This window comes from Morus notabilis, unplaced genomic scaffold, assembly GCF_000414095.1.
Source record: "Morus notabilis unplaced genomic scaffold, ASM41409v2 Scaffold2216, whole genome shotgun sequence".
Taxonomy (NCBI): Eukaryota; Viridiplantae; Streptophyta; class Magnoliopsida; order Rosales; family Moraceae; genus Morus; species Morus notabilis.
In genome coordinates this window covers 97,549-117,772 of record NW_010367946.1, presented here as the reverse complement: position 1 = coordinate 117,772, position 20,224 = coordinate 97,549, and the positions used below count along the sequence as shown (strand labels likewise).

Sequence of the window (20,224 nt, the reverse complement as noted above, 5' to 3'; positions counted from 1 at the left end):
AAAAAAAAAAAAGATAGATAAACCCTCACGGCCGTATTCCTGTCCATTCTACGCGGAAACATCGGACAAAGTTTTCAATGTTTGTACCAGGAAAAAAAGGCTGGCCATTGAGAGAGAGAACGGTACTAGTACTGGAGGAAGGGGAGATCTCGAGAGGCTCTATGGTATCACTTTAACGACTGTAATAATTAATTCAACGGCAATAGAACATGGATTACAAGCTGAAAAGATATTATACATCTCGAGAATAAAAGCTCTCATGCATGTTTCCTTTACAACCCCACAAACAATTCTCACTACTTGTACTCAAAAACAGCGTTTATGCTTCAATATGATCATCATATACGAGCTAGCTAGCTATAGGCCGCTGATTAAGCATCTCCAAAATGCTGAACATTCTGAGGAGCTGACGTAGCCCCTAATTGGTAAGCTTTCTCCACACAATTAGGATTAAGATAACTACTCCCTGTGGACATGGCCACATGGAAACCAATCCCCGTCACCTCCGCCGTCGTCGGCCTAGTTGCGGCAGCCCTCTCGAGCGTCTGAACCTGCGTCTTCAAGAACTTGACGTAGTGAATGGCCTCGTCCAACATGGAGGCCGTGTCCATTTTAGTCCCGCCGGGGACTAGTCTCTGGAGTATCCTGATCCTCTCGCTGATCCTCTCCCTCCGGTGCCTCGCCGCCACGCTCTGCGGGTCCTTCGATATCTTCACGTTCCGCCGCTTAGGCGGCTTCACCGACTCCGGATCAATGTGGATCGGCTGCATCACCGCGATCCGGAATATCATCTCCCTCATCGCCGCCATCGAGTTCCTCTTCTGAGGACTATTAATAGAATCGTTAACATTCCACTTGTTAGTATTATTATTATTATTATTCCCTACGGTTCCCGCGGCGGAACCAGAGAGAAAAGGCGGTACTTGCACGTGCGGCGGTTGGTCATGAACTGCGGAGGGGAATGGTATGGAGGAAGGGAGGTTTAGGAACGCATTGTGAATATTATGTGGGTGAGCTATGCAGTTTGGCGGGACGGCGGCGGGGATATCGGAATGCGGCGGCTCGGCGGAGAAGGAGGCGACGTCGTTGTAGGGACCGCAGAAGTCGGGGAGTTTATTAGCCATTTGCATCATGGTCATCATCATCATCTCCATCTGGTCATCTGATTTTAACTGGTCGTGATTAACATTGTCCATGGCTATGCTATAAGAGCTGCTCATTTTCCGTTTGTAGCGTAAAGGAAATGAGATTATTGAAGTTGTTGAAACGTGAAAGTGCAGTGAGTGAGTGAGTGAGTAACTGGGGAACTGAAATAATAGCAGAGGGATGGGGAAGATGAAAGAGAGGTGAGTTAGAATCGTAGTTTAATCAGAATTTGCAGTGTACTGGAGAGGAGAGGAAATCAAGGGCGTGAGATGGAAGAAGCGGAAGATTGATTATCAGAGAAAGGGGAGAAAAACTAATAAAATAGTGATATTGGGAACAGAGACTATCAGTCTGGTGGGACGACTATATATAAGATGTGTTTTTTTTTTTGTTTTTTGTTTTTATTTTTATTTTTTTGTTTACAATAAGTGGGTCGATAATATAATATTGAATTCATACATAAATGCTTTTGCAATTTTCTGCACTTTCATTATTATTATTATTATTATTGTTATTATTATTATCACAAAGTTGTTGCACTTTTTTTTTTTTTGGCCAATTGATTTTCCCGTCGGCTTTCTTTATTTGGGAACAATCTCCTCTTTAGGCAACAGATAAAAAGTAAAACAATAAAAAATCGAATATTCATTATTATTGCTGCCTAGAAACTAGAGAAGCATCATTTTGGGAGAATACTCTCGTGCTTGCACTTGCCTGTATATCTTGATTTTATTTTAGGGAAAAATTCTCATTTATTAACCATCAAAACTTGGGGGCCATTGTTTTAGGACCAGAGTTGGTAAATTCTGAATCTAATTAAATTATGACAATTAATTATTAATGAGAAAATGGTCGAATTTATTTTTGAGGTGCATGAATCCCGATTTTTACTTCGTATTTTTAATTAATATAATTATTTGACTAAAAATGATATTAATTAAGAATACAGAATAAAAATCGGGACTCATATACTCTAAGGACTGTTTGTCTCATTTCTTCTTAATTAATTAATTAATATATATAACGCACTTGCACCATCTTAATCACATGTCTAGATCGAAAAACAATATGAAAGAAATAAAGGCAAAATTGAAAAATGATAAAGTATTGGCAATAGTACTAGCTAAAGGAAATTAATCCTGAGAAATATATATTTGGCAAACAAATGTAAAGTTAACTTGAAGAATTAATTGTACGAGCGTGATGTACAGAGAGAAAAAAAAAAGTAATATTAAGGGTTCAGATCTACCAACAGCACCTGTGGGGGTAGAATAAGTGCTTTTTTTATGGTGATGAATCTTTTTTTTTTTTTTTGCTCTTGTTATATATATTAATAAGAGTAATAGACTTTGATGAGTGGAAATAGTGTTGTGTCTTTTAGTTCACTAATTTGAGTTTCTAATTTAAATTAATATGTAATTTTATATGAAAATTTTTTATTATAATAAAAAAATTAAATGTAATTATTTTTTAAAATTTTTTTAATATAATAAAATTCAAATTTTAGTAGTCAATAACTTTGTCCTAAACTTTCACTTTCTTTTTTTAAAGGAGGAGAAAGGCCCACAGTCACATGAGCAGGTGTCAGAAATCTCAACAGCGCCTATAAATGAGAAATACAATTCCTGGTTGGCGGTGGGGATCCGTTGCCGTTGGGTCCAACGGGGATGCCCACGTGGCAACGGTCCTATAGAAGGGTCCTAGTCTATTGAGCTGTGTAGCAATTATCCCCTCTTTGCCCTTTCTATATATAGTGTGAAATGTGAATATGTCTCGTTTATTTCACCGATTTAAATTTTCAGTTTTAGATTTTTACAATAAAAAACTCTCAAAAAATGTCACATTTAATTTTTTCTGCTACAGTGAAAAGTTCTCATAAAATGTCACATCTCAGCTTGAATTGAAAACTCAAATCTGCGAAGTGAACAAGGCCGTTCCACTACTACACATCCAACAGTCTAACCTCGTTCACTTCACAGATTCGAGTTTTCAATTCGAACTGAGATGTGACATTTTCTGAGAGCTTTTTACTGTAGCAGAAAAAGTTAGATGTGACATTTTTTGAGAACTTTTTACTGTAAAAACCTAAAACTGAAAACTCGAATCGGTGAAATGAACAAGGCATAATATATATATATATATATATATATCACTCTCACTGCTGTGGGAACGCTTTTCGAGACGGATCAGGTTCTGGTAGGAACCTGCTTATGTGCTGGAATTGTTAACGAACATACCATGCACATTCAGGGCTTTCACCACCCATATATACAATAACATCTATGTATTTACTATATCATTTTATGTGTGTGTGTGTATTCATAAATGCACATTATTTATATATCTAGCTCCGGAATCCTCACTCAACTTTGTTTTTATCAGAACAAACCTTAATTACATAACTTTCAAAAACTTTTATTTCTCACGATATTTATGTACTTATTTATACTTAATTTGGTCCATCGGTTTTAATTATATTAATTATCCCTCATCCTAAATAATTATTAAATAAAGCAGATAAGAAGTCGCAACTGGCAAGCTCAAGTCACTATCGATCTTAACATAACACTTCAAATTGAAAATTACAGTGATATCTTATCTAATGAGAGCTAGCTTGCTCATATATCCTATCCTTTTTTTTTCTTCTTTTTTTAATGATATCCAATTCTTTTTTTTTTTTTAAAGTGAGACGACAACTAGTATCAAGTTTTTATTAGAACATCTTTAGTAATTTGACACGCTTTAACAATATTCTTCTGTACCAAGTTTTCCACTCGAGTTTATTGAAAAATAAAATCCAAATTCAAAACAATATTCCCAATAAAGACTATGACAAAGCCAAAAATAAAAGCAAAGACCAGCAAAAATTTTTACAGACGTTAACGTTCTAATGATCAAACAAGATTATTGTTGGGGATATAACATCAAGTCAAAACTTTTACGCCATGTTTGGTAGCTTGTATTGTATTATATTGTGTTGTACAATACGGTGTTTGGTGTCATGATGAATTGTATAAGGGGGTAAAATTTTAATAATGTTAGGGTCAAAATGTAAATTTTGAAAAATTTTAGGTCCAAAATATGATTTTTTTTAAGTTTTGGGGTCAAAATGAAATTTTATAAAAATTTTGGGTTTAAAGTGTAATTTTACAAAAAAAATTCGAGGTCAAAATGTAATTTATAAAAATCTAGGGTGAAAATATAATTTTTAAAGAATAAAAAATTTGCATTGTGCTTCCTAAATTTTTCAACATTTACAAGCTCCGGAATGACCTTATGTTGGCCCGACCCCAACCTGTAGTCTTGCCCAACCCGGACATAAATTATTGATACACTATAAAATAATACGATACAATACATAAAAAATGAGCCGTATTCAATAATACGACGTAGACCGTCTTAATATATCATCCGTATTAGTTTATACAATATGATGGTCATACCAAACATTGTATTATTGTATTATTATACAATACGGTACTCTAATATGGTAAAAGAAACATGCCCTTACTTTCATAACCAATATTTCTTGCATCTCCAGACGAGGCTTAATTTACGCGAACAATAATACTATTATGTAGGCGTACGTCAGAAACATGAAGAAAGCAACTTGATATGTATTATAGGACTTGTCTACGGTCTCCCAATTTGAAAATAGGGAATTTGTCCCCTATATGCCATCGTAACCGACTGAGGGATTACCATAATTCTCTTGTATTAAGTCGTAAAAGTTACTATTTTGAAAGTCAGAAATCATTTTTAAGCATATGGCAATAAAGAACTGTTATGTACACATGTCATGAATAATATTAAAAGACACATCAATAAACGATTGTCATTTTTAATATGAATAATAAAATGCACATATATCATTTTTATTGTTAATAGTAGTCGTTTCATCTTAATCGATTGTCTTATTTTAATTTAAACATGAATAATATTGTCATAAAGGATTAAGTCTGTCATGTTCTTTTTTATAATAGACACATCTAGCCATACATAAATATTTATTTGGAGCAGTACATGACAGTTGTCTATTGTCATATGCTTACAAACGACTTCTGATTTCTAAAATAATAACTCTTACAACTCAATACGAGATAATTACGGCCTCGTTCGTTTTACTGATTCAAATTTAGAATTCGAGTTGAGATGTGATTTTATGTGAGAGTTTTTTACTGTAGCAAAAAAATTAGATGTGATTATTTATGAGAGCTTTTTACTGTAGCAAAACTCGAATTCTAAACTCAAATCAGCGAAACGAACGAGGCCTACGTTAATCTTTCAACCGGTTCAGATGGGCAAAATCTCTCTCATAAAAATGTTAGGGAACCAAAAAAAAAAAGCCTATATTACGTAAAAGTGCATATAGGAATTTATACAAAATTTGTCTAAGCTATAAGGGCATTATTTGCAGCACATGCTATCAAGACTGATCCAATATTTTACCCCGAATTATGCACGAAGCTTTCCATTTACATGCTCAAATGTTACTGTGAGATGAATCTACGAGCCTAAATATTTGTTGACCTATCCAGCACACATATATAGGTGGGCCCTTGTAATGATATGATGTAGACGTTGATAAGGAGACATCTAGGGTGCATTTACACAGTGCCAAGAGTCAGAGACTTCGAGAAACGACATATTTTATTTGGTAAGAGATATTTGTGCCGAATCATCAAGCTTTCCCATATGTTACATAAATGACATTGTCACATTGAAAAACATATATTGAAGTAGATATTTACATTCGGTTAAAATTTCCAACGAATTAAAGTGAAACTAATGAAAGAAGAGCGAGAGTAACTAGCTCTAGCTAGTTGAAAAGCAGCTAGTCCATGCATGACAAATTAAGTCTCTGTTTATTTTTATCGATTTGAGTTTAAAATTTAAGTTTTGTTATAATAAAAAGCTCTCAGATACAGTTACATTTAACTTTTTATTACAATAAAAAAACTCTCACATAAAAATATCTCAACTCAAATTAAAAACTCAAATCAACGAACTAAACGGGCCCTAAGTAATTATATGAGTGATTAGCTAAAAATTGTAGCTAACCAAAAATGGTACCTAGAGTTCGCGTTGAACCAGATTATTAGCTCTCAATTAATTATGGTACATATACAATTTTAAGTATCTGAACAATAACATTTTCTCCCGCTCAAAAGTAAGGGTGTCAATTCGTATTAGTGGATCGTATTCGTGTCAATCCGTTTATTAATCGTGTTAAAAAACGTCAATTCAAACACGATCTATTTATTAAACGTATTAAAAATGTCAATCTAAACACGACTCATTTATTAATTGTATTAACTCGTATAACTTGTTTAAATTAATAAATTAAATATATAATTAATATAATAATGACTTATTTAACACGGTTAAGACATGTTTAATATATTTATTAGTTAATTTATCTTTTTCTTTAAGAAAAGTAAATGAATTTTACCTACAAATATTAAAATTCACATTATTTGTATTTAATATGTCATATAAACTTTCATGTTATATCACATATAATTAGATTGCAGATGATACATATAGTTAATCGAGTCAATTTGTGTCCCTTCGTGTTAGGAGGTCAACTATAACCCAACCTATTTATTAATCGTGTTAATCGTGTCAATCCGATTATGATTAAAACTCATTTATAATAAACCTAAACCCGCTAATTTCATATAAATTTCGAGTCGTGTCATCCTTGAATTGCCCTAATCAAAAGTCAACCAGCTATTCCATGTATATATGAAAGAGTGCATTGGGTAGTACCGATAAATGTGAACGTACATTCTTAAAAAAAAAAGTAATGTACAATATTTAATCAGCTAGCGATGAATATATTAATCACTAGAATACAGACTCTTCATTTTATATGTTTAGGTACGCTTACGCAAGTTGTTTGCCTGCTAAACTTATAAATCAAATTGTCATTTGATCAGAAAGTGAAGGTAAAGATGAATTACCTAACTAATAAGTAATTTGGGAAATATGGAATGGTACTAAGTTATGAATGCATAATTACAAGTATATTAAGGACACATATAACGGCATATATATATATATAATATTTGCTTGGTATATAAACAAAGCACACCATGGATAATACTCAAAAGTTCTCACCGCGTGCGCGTAATATGCTTGAAGCAAAAATTATCACAGCACAGAATTAATTAAGTAATTTGGGAAATATGGAATGGTACTAAGTTATGAATGCATAATTACAAGTATATTAAGGACACATATAACGGCATATATATATATATAATATTTGCTTGGTATATAAACAAAGCACACCATGGATAATACTCAAAAGTTCTCACCGCGTGCGCGTAATATGCTTGAAGCAAAAATTATCACAGCACAGAATTAAATTAAAAAAAAAAAAAAAAAAAAAAAAAAAAAAAAACTAGAATTGGGCTTAAGTCGTCAACACGACAGTTGTACTGTACAGAAGTGGGTGAAGAAATAGAGAGAGATGAAGAGAAAAGAAAAGAAACATGTGTTGTTGGGTTGTTTCCTGCTTTATTTTCTGCAACACCGCTCCAAAACACCCAAAAAACAAAAAAAAAAAACAAAAAAACTACGCACACCATGATTTCAAAGCACTGTCAAGATTGATGACGAGAACTACCCTCTATCCTTCTCTCTATCTTATTTGCAATATAATATATATATATATATATATATATATATATTATCTGAAGACATGAATAAAGGGACATGTTCACTGTAAGAAGAGGTTCGATTGGATAAAAAGAATCTAAAGGAAAGAGATCTTGCTGTTGGGTGGATTTTTAACTTTCCATTATCGATCACTGTTGGTTGCCTGATCACCTTATCTTCTCTTCCCCACATCCCATTTATAATACTTGTACATACATACATATATATACACACATTATATATATGTATTAAAATACTCCAAATGTATCACATAGCAAACAAATGTATTTTAATAATTCTTGTTTCCCCCCACTTTCCTCCATCCTCTCTCCCCCCATTGGGAATCGGAAGCAGGCTCTCAGAGAAGAAAATAACTTCTACAATATAATTATACACATATATATTAATACAATTATTATATCCTAATATAATATTTCAGATGATATCATACATATATATATATATATAATGTTCAATGAGAAATGGTCCCATCTTTGATCTCTCTTCCTCAGCATGATTTTTATCAGAATAATCACTTTCAACTTGTATCATTCTCTGATTTCCAAATGGCTGAAATCAGACAAGTCTAAATTAAGCATCTTTCCCAATTGTCTGGTTTCAAATTTTGGTCCGTCTATTTTCTCACACTAGACGAGTGTCGGTCTTTATTGAAGGAAAAGCCGTGTAAAAAGAAATGTTCTACATTTTAAATAATCGCAGCTGGTTATTTACAAAAGTTTTTTAAAAAAAAAAAAAAAAAAAAAAAAAAAAAAAGTTCGTTGGAAAGTCGTATTAATTATCCTGTATTGTTATTTACATAATTTACCGTTATTATATATTAATTTTTAAACGTTAAATCATATTAAATTATAGGCCTTTGCAACGGTGTGCAAGTTTCGAAACTTCATCCAGTCAAAAACAATACATATTCAACATTTAATACAAATCGTTGTTTTTGTAATACATATGTTGCGAGATTGGTTTACCTACTGCAGACAGTTCTATTTGCATAGTTCACTTCTGAGGACGAAATTTTTTCAAATAAGTTCAGCGCCATTGTTGGAATTCCATGGGCAAACTTAGGCCTCGTTTAGTTCGCAGATTCGAGTTTTCAATTCAAGTTGAGATGTGATTTTATGAGAACTTTTCACTGTAGCAGAAAAAGTTAAATGTGACTTTTTATGAGAGTTTTTAACGGTGACGAAACTGAAATTGAAAACTCGAACGAATTGGTGAAATGATATTGTTGTTTTCTATAACTCCATACGACATTGTAGCCCAGTAAAATGAATAGGTAATATTAATTTGAGTACTAGTATAGTAACTTTATTTTAATTTGAGCCTTAGTTTGACCGGAAAATTTTGTGATCAATAGGTTCTAAAAAGCAGGAGCTTTTAGTTTAAAAGAAAGTATAATTTATTGTCATGTAGCTCAGTTTCTACTTTTGGGTATTTTATATATGTGAGCTTGACGTTGTTATTCTGAACTCAAATAATATCTGAAAAACTGAGATAAATTTTGATCACCCCCAACGTTGTGAGAATTTTTTGCACTATACAAAAGATTTCTCTATCTACTGTTGGTAGCTCTGTTTCGCAGTTGATGTGTTTGTGTCCACCGTTACATTACGGGCTGGATTTTGCCCTGAATAGAAAATTTCAGGCTTTGCATTTTTAAGGGCCTATTTACACATAAAGCAAAATTTAACATCATGGGCTCGATTTTGCCCCCAAAACAAAATGTGAGAAATCCAGAAGTGTGACTCAAATAATGTCATCTTTACATTTATGCCAATTAATAGGACAAAATTTAAGATCTATACTACTCAATTCACTTAAAAATATTGAATATATTTGTGTTCAGCGACATAAATGTGAACCTTTTGAGACATGTCACATAATTTCCTCATAAATTTATTGGCCCTTACATTTCTTGGGTTGCTTATTGTATAAATAGTCTAATTGAAAGGTACTAAATGCCATCACGGTCCAAGGACTAAATGAGAATAAACAAATAAATAAGAAAACTCGATCAATTTTAAACTTAAGTTTTAGTATAAAAAAAAAAAAGAAGAAAGAAAATCGTCCTAGTTCTACAATATGAAAGTGTAACAAAACATTAAGGAATGTTTGCAACAAATCATATGGCATATGGTCACTGACTCCCTATTGATTTCCCGGTGTCATATGGTAGATTATCGATAATAATGTAGCATATTACCTTTGATCAGTTGGGACAATTTCAATTGAACCTATTTTGTTTACCTTTGAATATTGATCCGTATTCCTTTGGAGTAGAGAAATTCAGTACTCTAAATGATTAGAAATCTAAAATTGAATGCCACTTACGGTATTCCTCAAGTTAACTTAAAATGTTCATTCCTGATGGGCCTGGCCTCAAAATTTAGGCCCAGGGCATATAGCCCAAAAGCATAAGAAAAAATATATAATTTAGTCTAGATCTTTATCCCTTACTCTAGATAAATATCCTTTTATTAGTGTAATTATTTGACTAAAAAGGTTAAAAATCAAGACTAAAAGGTAAAAATCTAGACCCACGCACTTTTAATAGGTATTTGTCAAGATTACCTAAATAGAAACATATTAAGCCCTTGAAATGGAGCACATTATATTTCTACCCTTAACATTAATCTATATATTTCTGTCTTTTAGACTAAAACTAATCAAGGGGTAGAATTTTTAAAAAGAGATACTCTTAAGTCACGTACTTAAGAAGGTAGAATATGTAATTTTCTCCATATATTGAATGGGGAAAATTGGTGAACTCATATATTGAATATATTGTTGTAAGATTTTTACGTTTTACTCTTGATTAATACCTTTTTGTCTAGTATATCTCTTTCACTAAAGGGTATAAATCAACTGTAAAGATAAAAATCTAAGGCACATGTATTCTGAGGAGTATTTGTCTCATTTTCCTATTGAGTGAGTTAGACATGATATTACTAATCATATTAAAATATAGCCAACAATAGAATAATTTACAAATTGCGAAACTTAAAATCAAATAATAATTATTGCATAATTTTGTAGTATAAAATGTGAATCATTACAATAATTACTACATAATTTTTTTTATTCTTAAAATATTCTAAAACAATTGTTACATTTAATCCACCTTCATGAGCCTGCCACGTAGAGTAGATTTTGTTATTATTAGATTTGAGCCCCATTAATTAATTGGTATCTTTTTTTACTCACTCCAATATTTACAATTTTTTGAAAATTAAACACTCGCTACATTCTAAACTACCCCTTAAAATGTACACATCATTTCAAACTTTAGATCTGATTTACCAATCTATATTTCCACACGAACAAACCCACCAATTATGCATATCTAATTTAACAGTCAGAGACTTCACTCTCGTTTTTTTTTTTTTTTTTTGTTGAGAAATTCACTCTCTAAATTCATTGTACCCATTTTGAATTTAACGGATTTTCATGATTGGTGGGTAATGTTCATCTACGCTTGATGGTTTATGTAGATGTCCACAATACAAGCCTATTTTAGTCAATTTCTTAGTCATAATTGTGTTAATAGCAGGTATACATTAACCTATTTAATGCAATATGATGTCATACTTTTGTAATCATTCAAAACCGAGTCCATACTGAATAATCTTAAAATACATGGTGCGATAAAACCTGTAATTGAAATATCATCCTTTAGAAATGGTATTCCACAAAATTACCCTACATTATCATCTCAAAAATCAAGTAATTAATATGATAATTGTAATCCTTCATTTCCCCTCTTAGTTTTTGAAAGCTTTAGCTAAATGTAATTTTCTCTCTTTTTTTTCCCCTTTTTTGGGCTTCAATGAGTGGTTGTTTCATTCAGCCTTGCCTCTAGTGATAACCCTAACAATAATGGAATGCTGCAGAAGTATTTCGATATTATTTTCTCGTCACTAAAATGTTCTTAGGCCAGTTTAACATGTCATAATTATAAACCTTTTTAATGATACATAAACTAATTTTACGATGTCGTACTTGTAAACTTTTTCTACAATATATATTCCACACAGTAATATTGCTTCTATAGTTTTTTCTTTTGCTAATAAAATTTGCTATATAATTTCAAGATATATATTCGTAAGACATTAATTTACTAAATAAGTGTTATTCTTTTTTATTGATTTATTTTTTTTTCTCAAAAGAAGATTCTTAGCAACTCCTATGATGGCATTCTTCTTAGAAGTGGCATTTTTTCTTGTAACTTGAAATCAACTATATATATAAGCCCCTTTTTCTTTTCTTTTTGTAAGTTTAATTAATCGAGATCAACAATATATTCAAGAAGGCATCATATAGACGGCTATGCGTCTTTTAATTCCATCCAATAAAGCAGCTTCGCATAACCCGAAGCAAAGTAAAGAAAACGTAGATGATCCTCCAGTTCTGCAGTCGTGCACATCTAAAATCCCACATTAAAATAAAACGACATATATATTGGTATTGTTAAACTTTTATTAAAATTTTTTAAAGCTGTCAAAAAAGTGTTACCAAAAGAAATGCCAAGGAAATGTCAATAAAGTGAATTCAGAAGACTTAAACGAAGCAAAACACTGTCTTTTTAAAACCCACAAATTTCCTTCTTTTCCCTTTTTAAACTTTCAAGAAGCCATTTTCGCGGTCCGATACGGCTGTTTAGCAACAAACAGACTCCCACCTAAAGCATCTTTTACCGGATGATCCGTAATCCACTTTTGAAGCCCCATATCACCCACTTTCTTTCCCTCTCTATTGGACGAAAGATCTTGCTTCTATGATGTTATTAATGTACACTACACGTGCAAACACTAGTCACGTGCCAAGTTCCTAAAGGGCAAAAGCATAGAGAGAGAGAGAGAGAGAGAGAGAGAGAGAGAGAGAGAGTAATGGGTAGTCGCTCCCATTGTCAAAACTTCTCTAGGGTTAGGGTTTATGGCGTTTGAGACAAAAATCACTGCACAAAAAGATATTCTAATTCCAACTTAATAATATTATTATTACCTAGTTTTGTTTCTTCAGAGGCTTAAAATAGATTTTTCTTATCTTTGCTTTTTATCTCTGCCTGCACAAAGTTTACTCCTTTTAGACCTTTAATAACCGCATGGAAATACATGACTAACTATTAGAAAAAAAAAAGATTCAAGAAAAGAATCAAGGAGTACTAAAAAAATGCGTAGCTAGTCGAACTTTATGCCAAAACTTTACTTGTATTGGGGTGTTGGACAAAGGGACGATCAAAGCCACAGAAAAGAAGATGGGTTTTTGGGTAAAGATGGTTTTCGTATACCCATCAGTTAAGAAGATATTTCTCCTAGTTTGTATATATATATATATTTTCTCCTTTTTTCTGGAAGAGGAAAAGAGAAAGGTTGGAATTGGTGGAGAAAAAAAAAAAAAAAAGAGGCAAGGGAGGGATCCAAAGAAGGGTTGAAGAAGTTGAGCAGGTACTTAAAGTAGGAAAAGGCAAAGGTTTCTGGCCCTTTAGTAGAAGAAGGAGAAGAAGTATAGAAGCCTTGATAGAAACATTTCAAACCCACATTTTTAGTCAGTTTCTATTATATTTCGCTTTCATTGAAATACCCACTCTTTTGTTTTCCTTTTTCTGTTTTTAAAATATATTTAATAATTTAATTCCTTGCGTGACTGACGTTTTCATGGAAACGAGAAATAGAGATTATAACCTTGATCAAAAGGATATGATGGCCTTCTTTTCATTAAATCATAGTATACTTTCTTCTTTGACAATTATAACGATGATAATAATAATAATTACACTGTTAATGTATATGATTTTGAGGAACGAATTGTCATTTTGGTGTCAGCTGCCTTTACATTTTTTATTTCTTTTTCATCGGTTTCTGAAGTTAGACGAAGTATTTCCTGGCCCTTATTTGTACGTATCCATTAATGGACGAAATAGAGAAAGCCCTAGAGTAACTTATTTTTCATAAAACAGCCTGTAATCCCTCCCACTTTTTTTTTGAAAGGAAATCTCTATATCCATTCCCTCTCCCTCTTCTCTATATCTTGCATTAATGCAACTGAAACTCTCAGAGAACATGTACAATCAGTAACTGATGAAGCAGGAGGTAAAAGAAAGGGAAAAAGAGATCCCATGATAGAGAGTAATAAATTGCACCACTGAATGTAAAGAAAGGAAAAAAAAAAAAAAAGGAAACGATGGCGTTGGCCATTTAACTTACTTTGAGATCTTCACTCTAACCAAAACGCACCTGCCATTCATGGCGGTGAGAAGAAACAAAAGATACTACCGACGCTAAAGTTATATATACACAGACTCCATCACAAACATCCACACTACAGGCACGCACACGCACACACGCATATATATTTCACTAACAATTTGATCATCTGATTCTAGACCCCCTAAAATCAGAAGCCCGAAAAAAGAAAACCAAACTAGAAAATTTATAAAGATCAGAAAAGAAAAAAGTAAGAAGCTTTCATATTCTTGAATAGATTTGATGTGAGAAAAAAGAAAGAGACTAACATGTTGAAGGAGGCATGAGATTGAAGCCTAGATCATCCTTTTCTAGAACCAAACGAGCCTTATTATTTTCCATGTTGTTGGTCGCATTACCCGAACCATACTCGGGATGCAACCTCTTTTTTGAATGAAGAGGCACGCCAAACAGCTTGGTTTTGCATCCATTAGTAGTAGTATTTCGCTCTTCGAGAATCGTCACCGAGCTCTTCGCCGTCGTCGACGGTGAGTTTAATCCGCCATGATTGGCGTGAAGATTGTTTAATTGTACCTTAGGGTTATTAACATGAGTAGTACCACTTGGGTAGTAGCCAAAAAGCTGGTTCAAAGGCTTCTGCAGCACAACCGAAGAGGCATTATTAGTAGCACCACCGCCGTTACTCGCATTACAAAGAAGCACAGGAGAAGCTGCTGGGTAGGAAACGTTGCTTGGTGCGACAGGCTTGACATGGTTCTGAACAAAGTAAATGATGTCGTTGTAGAGTTTTCTCATGTGGGCGAGTTCAGACATGAGCATTGAGTTACTCCGTCTAAGCCTCTCGTTGTCCTCGGAGAGAGCCGTGACGGAGCTGGTGACGCCGCCGCCGCCGCCGCCGAAGTTACCCAATGACACTCCGCCGACGATGGCCGCGGTGGGCCCTCTCGGGGATGACATTAGCGGGGGTGAGTCGCAGGAGGACCAGTTGTTGGGGTTGTCGTCGGAGTCGGAGGGAGAGATGCTGACTCTGCCGGTGGTGCTGGAGAAGGGGAAGAAACTAGGGCCGTTGATTCCGATCTGATGATGAGAATGTGGATGGTGATGGTGGTGGTGGTGGTTGAGAGACACTTGCGGCTGAGCCGTCTTTCGCCGGTGGATCTCGCATAGCAGGTGCTTTTCTCCCTTCTTGAAGAACTCGTTCGCGAACTCCCATCTGTCTGGTACAATCTTTCTAAAACCCTAGTTTAAAAAAAAAAAAAAAAACGAAATCAGTCGTCAACAACAAACATGAACATGTATACATATTGTATGATTATATATACAATATATACATACGTAGGTGTTGAGTTGGCGGACAAAGCTAGAGAAGTTGTTGTGCTTGAAGTAGTTGGGAAGGAGATCTCTGGCAAACTCCGGAGGACGCCAAACGACGAAGGTGGTGTCGTCTTCGCCCCAAGAGACGATGTGGTCGGTGGAGGGGTCGTCGACGAGCTGGTAGGTTTTTGTGAGGAATGGTGCGGGGACTGACTTGTGGGAGTCTAAGGAGAGTAGTATGCCTTCGCAATTGTCAAGCATTAGAGCCATTGGAGCTAGATTATGATCACTGTAATAGTAAGTTCGGAGAGAGATCTGAGGAGGAAAAAATAATGGGGTTAAGAGTGAGAGAGAGAGGGAGGGAGATGTGTAGTGTGAATCTTGGTGGATAAAATGTTGGGACTTGGGGTGTGTGTGGAGGGGTACAACTAGTATTACTGTATAATGCTAATGCGGTTGTTTTTTTTTTTTTTTTGGTTTGTTTTGTTTTGTTTTTGTTTTTGTTTTTTTTTTTAATGATGGTTAATGAGAGGGGTATTAAAAATTGTAGTTTCCCTCCTCGGTTATGTAGTGAGAGAGAATATGTGTCTGTCTGTCTAGGACTGTGAAATAAGGGCCTTTCAAGACAAACCCGTGACACACTAGACACTACTCTTCTCTCTCTCTCTCTCTCTCTACTGACAATTTGATCCCGCGCACACCCACTTAAAAATCACGCACAGGAGTATGCTGCAGGGAGATACACATTTCTGTCCTTGTGAATTTACCATTCCACCCCTCTTTTTCCTCCTGTTTTTTCCTTTTTCCCTTTACTCTTGTGATCATCTGCGTGTGTTCCTTTACCTTCGTTATAGTTAAAATGGTCAAACTCTTCATTACTGCTGTTCCATAAACAGATAGTAATTTTGTTTTTTATCTTCTAGATCTTGGAATAGGAAGGACTTCTTATGGTAGGTTCTGCTTTTCAAACCAGCACATGGCATTTAATATGAAAGCTTGTTGTAAAAGCCTAGAGTTTTAATATGTTGCTTTTAACAAATAGACAAACTAGCTTAGCTACTAATACATGGCTCTTCAAATAAAATTTCAAAATGCCCATAATGAGTTTCATTTTACCTAGCTAATGATCATTTTGTCAATTAATTCAAAATAAAGTGACATTAATAATCTATTCATACACATGGTAATTTAACTTATCAACTGGAGAGTTGGCTTTTCAAAATGGTATCGTCCATCTTTTCTACTCGATAGATTGAGTCATCAATTTCAGAATATCGAAAAACAAAGTTAAACACGAAATTTTGTTTGATTGTGTGGCTTCTTATAAAAGATGCAGTAGTGCATGCATGGATTTAGAAGTTAGAAGTAGAAGCTAGGCGGAGGGGTATTTCTGTCAGAAAAAAAAAACGTGTTTAATATTTATTAGGTAGAGGAATGAATGTAAGAGAAATAGGAGTGGGAAGGTAGCTAGGTAGCTAGCTTGGTTTCACGTCAAACGAGTGTCCTCTTTTCAATTTGTAGTTTTGCTTTTGTTGTTTAATAGTAGCACCAACCAAACACGGTCTCAAATTTCGAATCCCCATCATTTTCTACTACTATCTAGCAGATATAAGGTAAAGGATACATCGAACTACGTGATGGGATTTAAAGCCTGTTCTTCGTGACGACATTTCTTCCTTCCATTGCTTCTCTTCTATTTGCATCTCTTCACTCTCTCTCTCTCTCTCTCTCTCTCCGCCTTTCTTTCTTCTTTTCTTCCACTTCTTTTTCTTCTCATAACATTCCAAACTTCTATATCATACAGCTTGACATGCTCGCTCTGGCCACTACTACCTTTACTCGCTAGCTTACAATAACATTAGCTCTCTCTCTCTCTCTCTCTCTAGCCTCTTTTGAGCCTCAAACTTTGGCTCTTCTTCGGCTCGGCTTCTTTGCTGACGTGTCCAGGTGATTGAATTATTGGACCTAAAAGTTTCCATGAATAACTGAAAAGGGGATGGTATATATATACAAAAAAAAAAAAAAAAAAAAAAAAAAAAAAAAACAAAGAAAGAAAAATTACAGCTTTCTCTTTTCCTCTCTTTGTAATGGCCCAAGAAATATTCTTCTTTTTGCTCTCTTCCAAAGGAGGTACAGAGGCATAGATAATATTTTCTTTTATTGAAAGAAAGGAGAAAATAATAACACGAATCTGGCAGGAAATTAATATTGAATATTCACCAAACGGCAAACTACGAGGAGAGAATTTAGGTCAGGGGTGACATTATTATTTTTCCGCCGCTAGCTAGCAAAGAGTTGTCAAAGTTTGAACAAAGATTGTTACTATTGTAGTACAAAAAGAGAACTTTGTAATAATAAGTAGAGAAGTGAGGGATCCTATAAAAGTAAAAGGAAAGAGGATCAAGGATTAAAAGGATTCCTCTTGTGATTAGTAATAGTGACAGACGGAGAGTAGTGTACAAACTGTTGAGAGTAGGGACACACCAAACAGGGCCTTAAAGTGAAACGAATAGGAAAATGATGGCTAATTATTTCACTCAGATACTCTAACTGATTATTTTGATTATGTCTATGATTTTCATTATTGGAAAAACAATGTTAAAACTGTCCCCAGTTCCCCCACCTACATATAATAATTTCTTACTTTTGTTTTCTGCTACACACAGATATATATATATATATATATATATATCCATTTCAAGTCCACAACCATTTATTTTTAAATAAAAAATTGGTGAAACAAAAATCCCAAAAGTTTTCAACCTCATCCAGCACAAAAAAGACTTCCCAACTTTATAGTTCATCCTCTGTGATGTGCAAGAGAGACAAATTACCAATATTTTCCGTATGAAATACTCGACCAAATAAATTCCCTACAAAAGAAAAAAAAAAACACACACACACACATATATATATATATATATATATATAAGTACTAATTTTGAAAGGTGGTTTAACTTCCCCTATGGAGAAAAAGGGCAGGCCGGCTGTCATTAGTCTTTTTTATATTTTAGTGAACTTTTTCTTGATGCTAATTAATTCGTATAAATGTATATATAATTAAGCAATATGAATAAGCCGAATGATCAGCTTCATCGAACTCCAAAATTACAATTCAACATATATTAAAAGTCCTTTTTAATTTCTCGGGCCAGCATATATATATATATATAATAAGATGAGAAATTAAACAAGTACTTCTTGCTGGCCTCTAGCTAAAAAATACTTCCATCGCCTTTTTCTGTTTCTGTTTGTATTTGTTACCTTCATTTTCTTTTACTCTTGTTCTCTCCTTCCTTTCCTTTCCTTTCCTCTCTAATTTAATTCCACGTTCACACCCCTGGCCCTTTCTCTGCACTGATCTGCACAGTTGCAGCGGCTGACATGGAGACAGTAGTCCTTTTAATTTTGATGGTTCTGCGAATAATATGCAATTCTCGTGATTCTGATTCTTGTTTTGTAATTTTTTTTTTTTTTCTCATTGAGAACATGTTTTCACTATAACCTCCCTATTCCCCCCATTCATGTTACTTGCACATTTCTGGGAACATTTCCCATGTACCTTTCACCAAACCATCAGGCCACTCTTCAATAAAAAAAAAATAATAATAAAAGTTTGATATTTTTCTTTTGAATTAAACATTTTTGGATTGCCCTTCAAAACAAAATATTTTTGGACTAAAACATTTTTCATGACATGATTTTTCCGTCCAACAGACATTTTCATTTAGACCGCCATTGCCGTAAGAACTTTAGTGTCCGCTTAATTCACACGTTTAAAATTATGATTCTGATTTTATTACAGTACTTTTCTCTCACAAAAAATTTGAATAAAAAAAGTTCTCACCAATGGGTTCTCTCACAAAATTTGAATTTAAAATTAAAATCACTGACTTAAATGTGTGAAACAAATTGGCCATTAATTTTGGGAGACTTACAAATTATTGACGCTTTTTGTAATTAGTCAATTAGTTAATTCAGATATATTAAAGTTCAAAAAATCGATGCATGTTACAGTGAATTGAAATTATACGGCAGCTGATAATTATAAGCTGATGATCATCCCCAGAAACCTATTATTATGTGATCCCCCCTGCATGATGATAAATTTATGGGACCCTATAATGTTTGATGAAATATTAGAAGATCATGATCTGATAAGATCATATCTAGTAACTAGATGGTCGGTAACAAACATCACACATGAATGGTTGATGATATAGCAGTAATTTTGATGAAGATCTTTTTTGCTTGCTCGACTAATTAATATAAGACACACGCATTTATATACACACACTTATAATAAGAAAGAGAAATTAGAGAGAGAGAGAGAGAGATGGGTCCACATAGTATGGAAATCTAGAAAAACAAAGGCTGGTTTCTTTCACAAGTTGTCAGCAACTCAGACAGATCCTACCGAGCCCACCACCATCACTAGCAAAAATCACCCCAACACAACACAGACCACCTTCAACACGTTGAAGAGCCAAGAAGATTCTATTCTAATTTCTAAAACGCAGTGAAAGTGAAACCAACCCCACCTCCTCTCACATGACCACCGCCGATACCTTCCAAAAACCCCCCCAATTATTTTATTTATTTATTTATTTATTTTTACTACGGAACAAACTTTTTTTTTTTCTTCAATAACCCCATTATTATAGTCTTTTCCAGTATGGGAATTTCAAGGAGAGACAACTTAAAACACAGAGCGAATACGGATAAAACCCCATTATTATTTTATATAAACAATCTCTAATGACTGATATTGGGTTCTACACATTAATGCATATTTATATATATTTGGAAAACAGTAGTAGTACTACTACTACTCTCTCTCTCTCTCTCTCTCTCTCTCTCTCTTCTCTTTCTAAAGT

The 20,224-nt window shown here is 33.9% G+C and overlaps 2 protein-coding genes across 2 annotated transcripts; both read right to left on the bottom strand.

The window, feature by feature from the left end:
- Positions 1–371: 371 nt before the first annotated feature.
- LOC21392872 (transcription factor HEC2) lies at positions 372–1,220 on the bottom strand. Its single transcript, XM_024175924.1, has 2 exons — positions 919–1,220; positions 372–828 (listed from the first exon to the last, which is right to left on the bottom strand). Exons 1-2 carry the CDS (start codon positions 1,218–1,220, stop codon positions 372–374), a joined length of 759 nt encoding a protein of 252 aa, XP_024031692.1.
- Positions 1,221–14,022: 12,802 nt separating this feature from the next.
- LOC21392871 (heat stress transcription factor B-4) lies at positions 14,023–15,838 on the bottom strand. The gene is made up of 2 exons (XM_010113878.2): positions 15,369–15,838; positions 14,023–15,272 (listed from the first exon to the last, which is right to left on the bottom strand). The coding sequence occupies exons 1-2, from the start codon at positions 15,615–15,617 to the stop codon at positions 14,337–14,339; spliced, it is 1,185 nt and encodes a 394-aa protein (XP_010112180.1). The 5' UTR covers positions 15,618–15,838; the 3' UTR covers positions 14,023–14,336.
- Positions 15,839–20,224: the final 4,386 nt, after the last annotated feature.

Coding starts and splice junctions, on each gene's coding strand:
- LOC21392871 (XM_010113878.2), bottom strand. CDS start 15,617: ATGGCTCTAATGCTTGACAATTGCGAAGGCATACTACTCTCCTTAGAC. Junction 15,273..15,368: donor TCCGCCAACTCAACACCTAC/GTATGTATATAT, acceptor TTTTTAAACTAG/GGTTTTAGAAAGATTGTACC.
- LOC21392872 (XM_024175924.1), bottom strand. CDS start 1,220: ATGAGCAGCTCTTATAGCATAGCCATGGACAATGTTAATCACGACCAG. Junction 829..918: donor CCGCCGCACGTGCAAGTACC/GCCTTTTCTCTC, acceptor TTCTATTAATAG/TCCTCAGAAGAGGAACTCGA.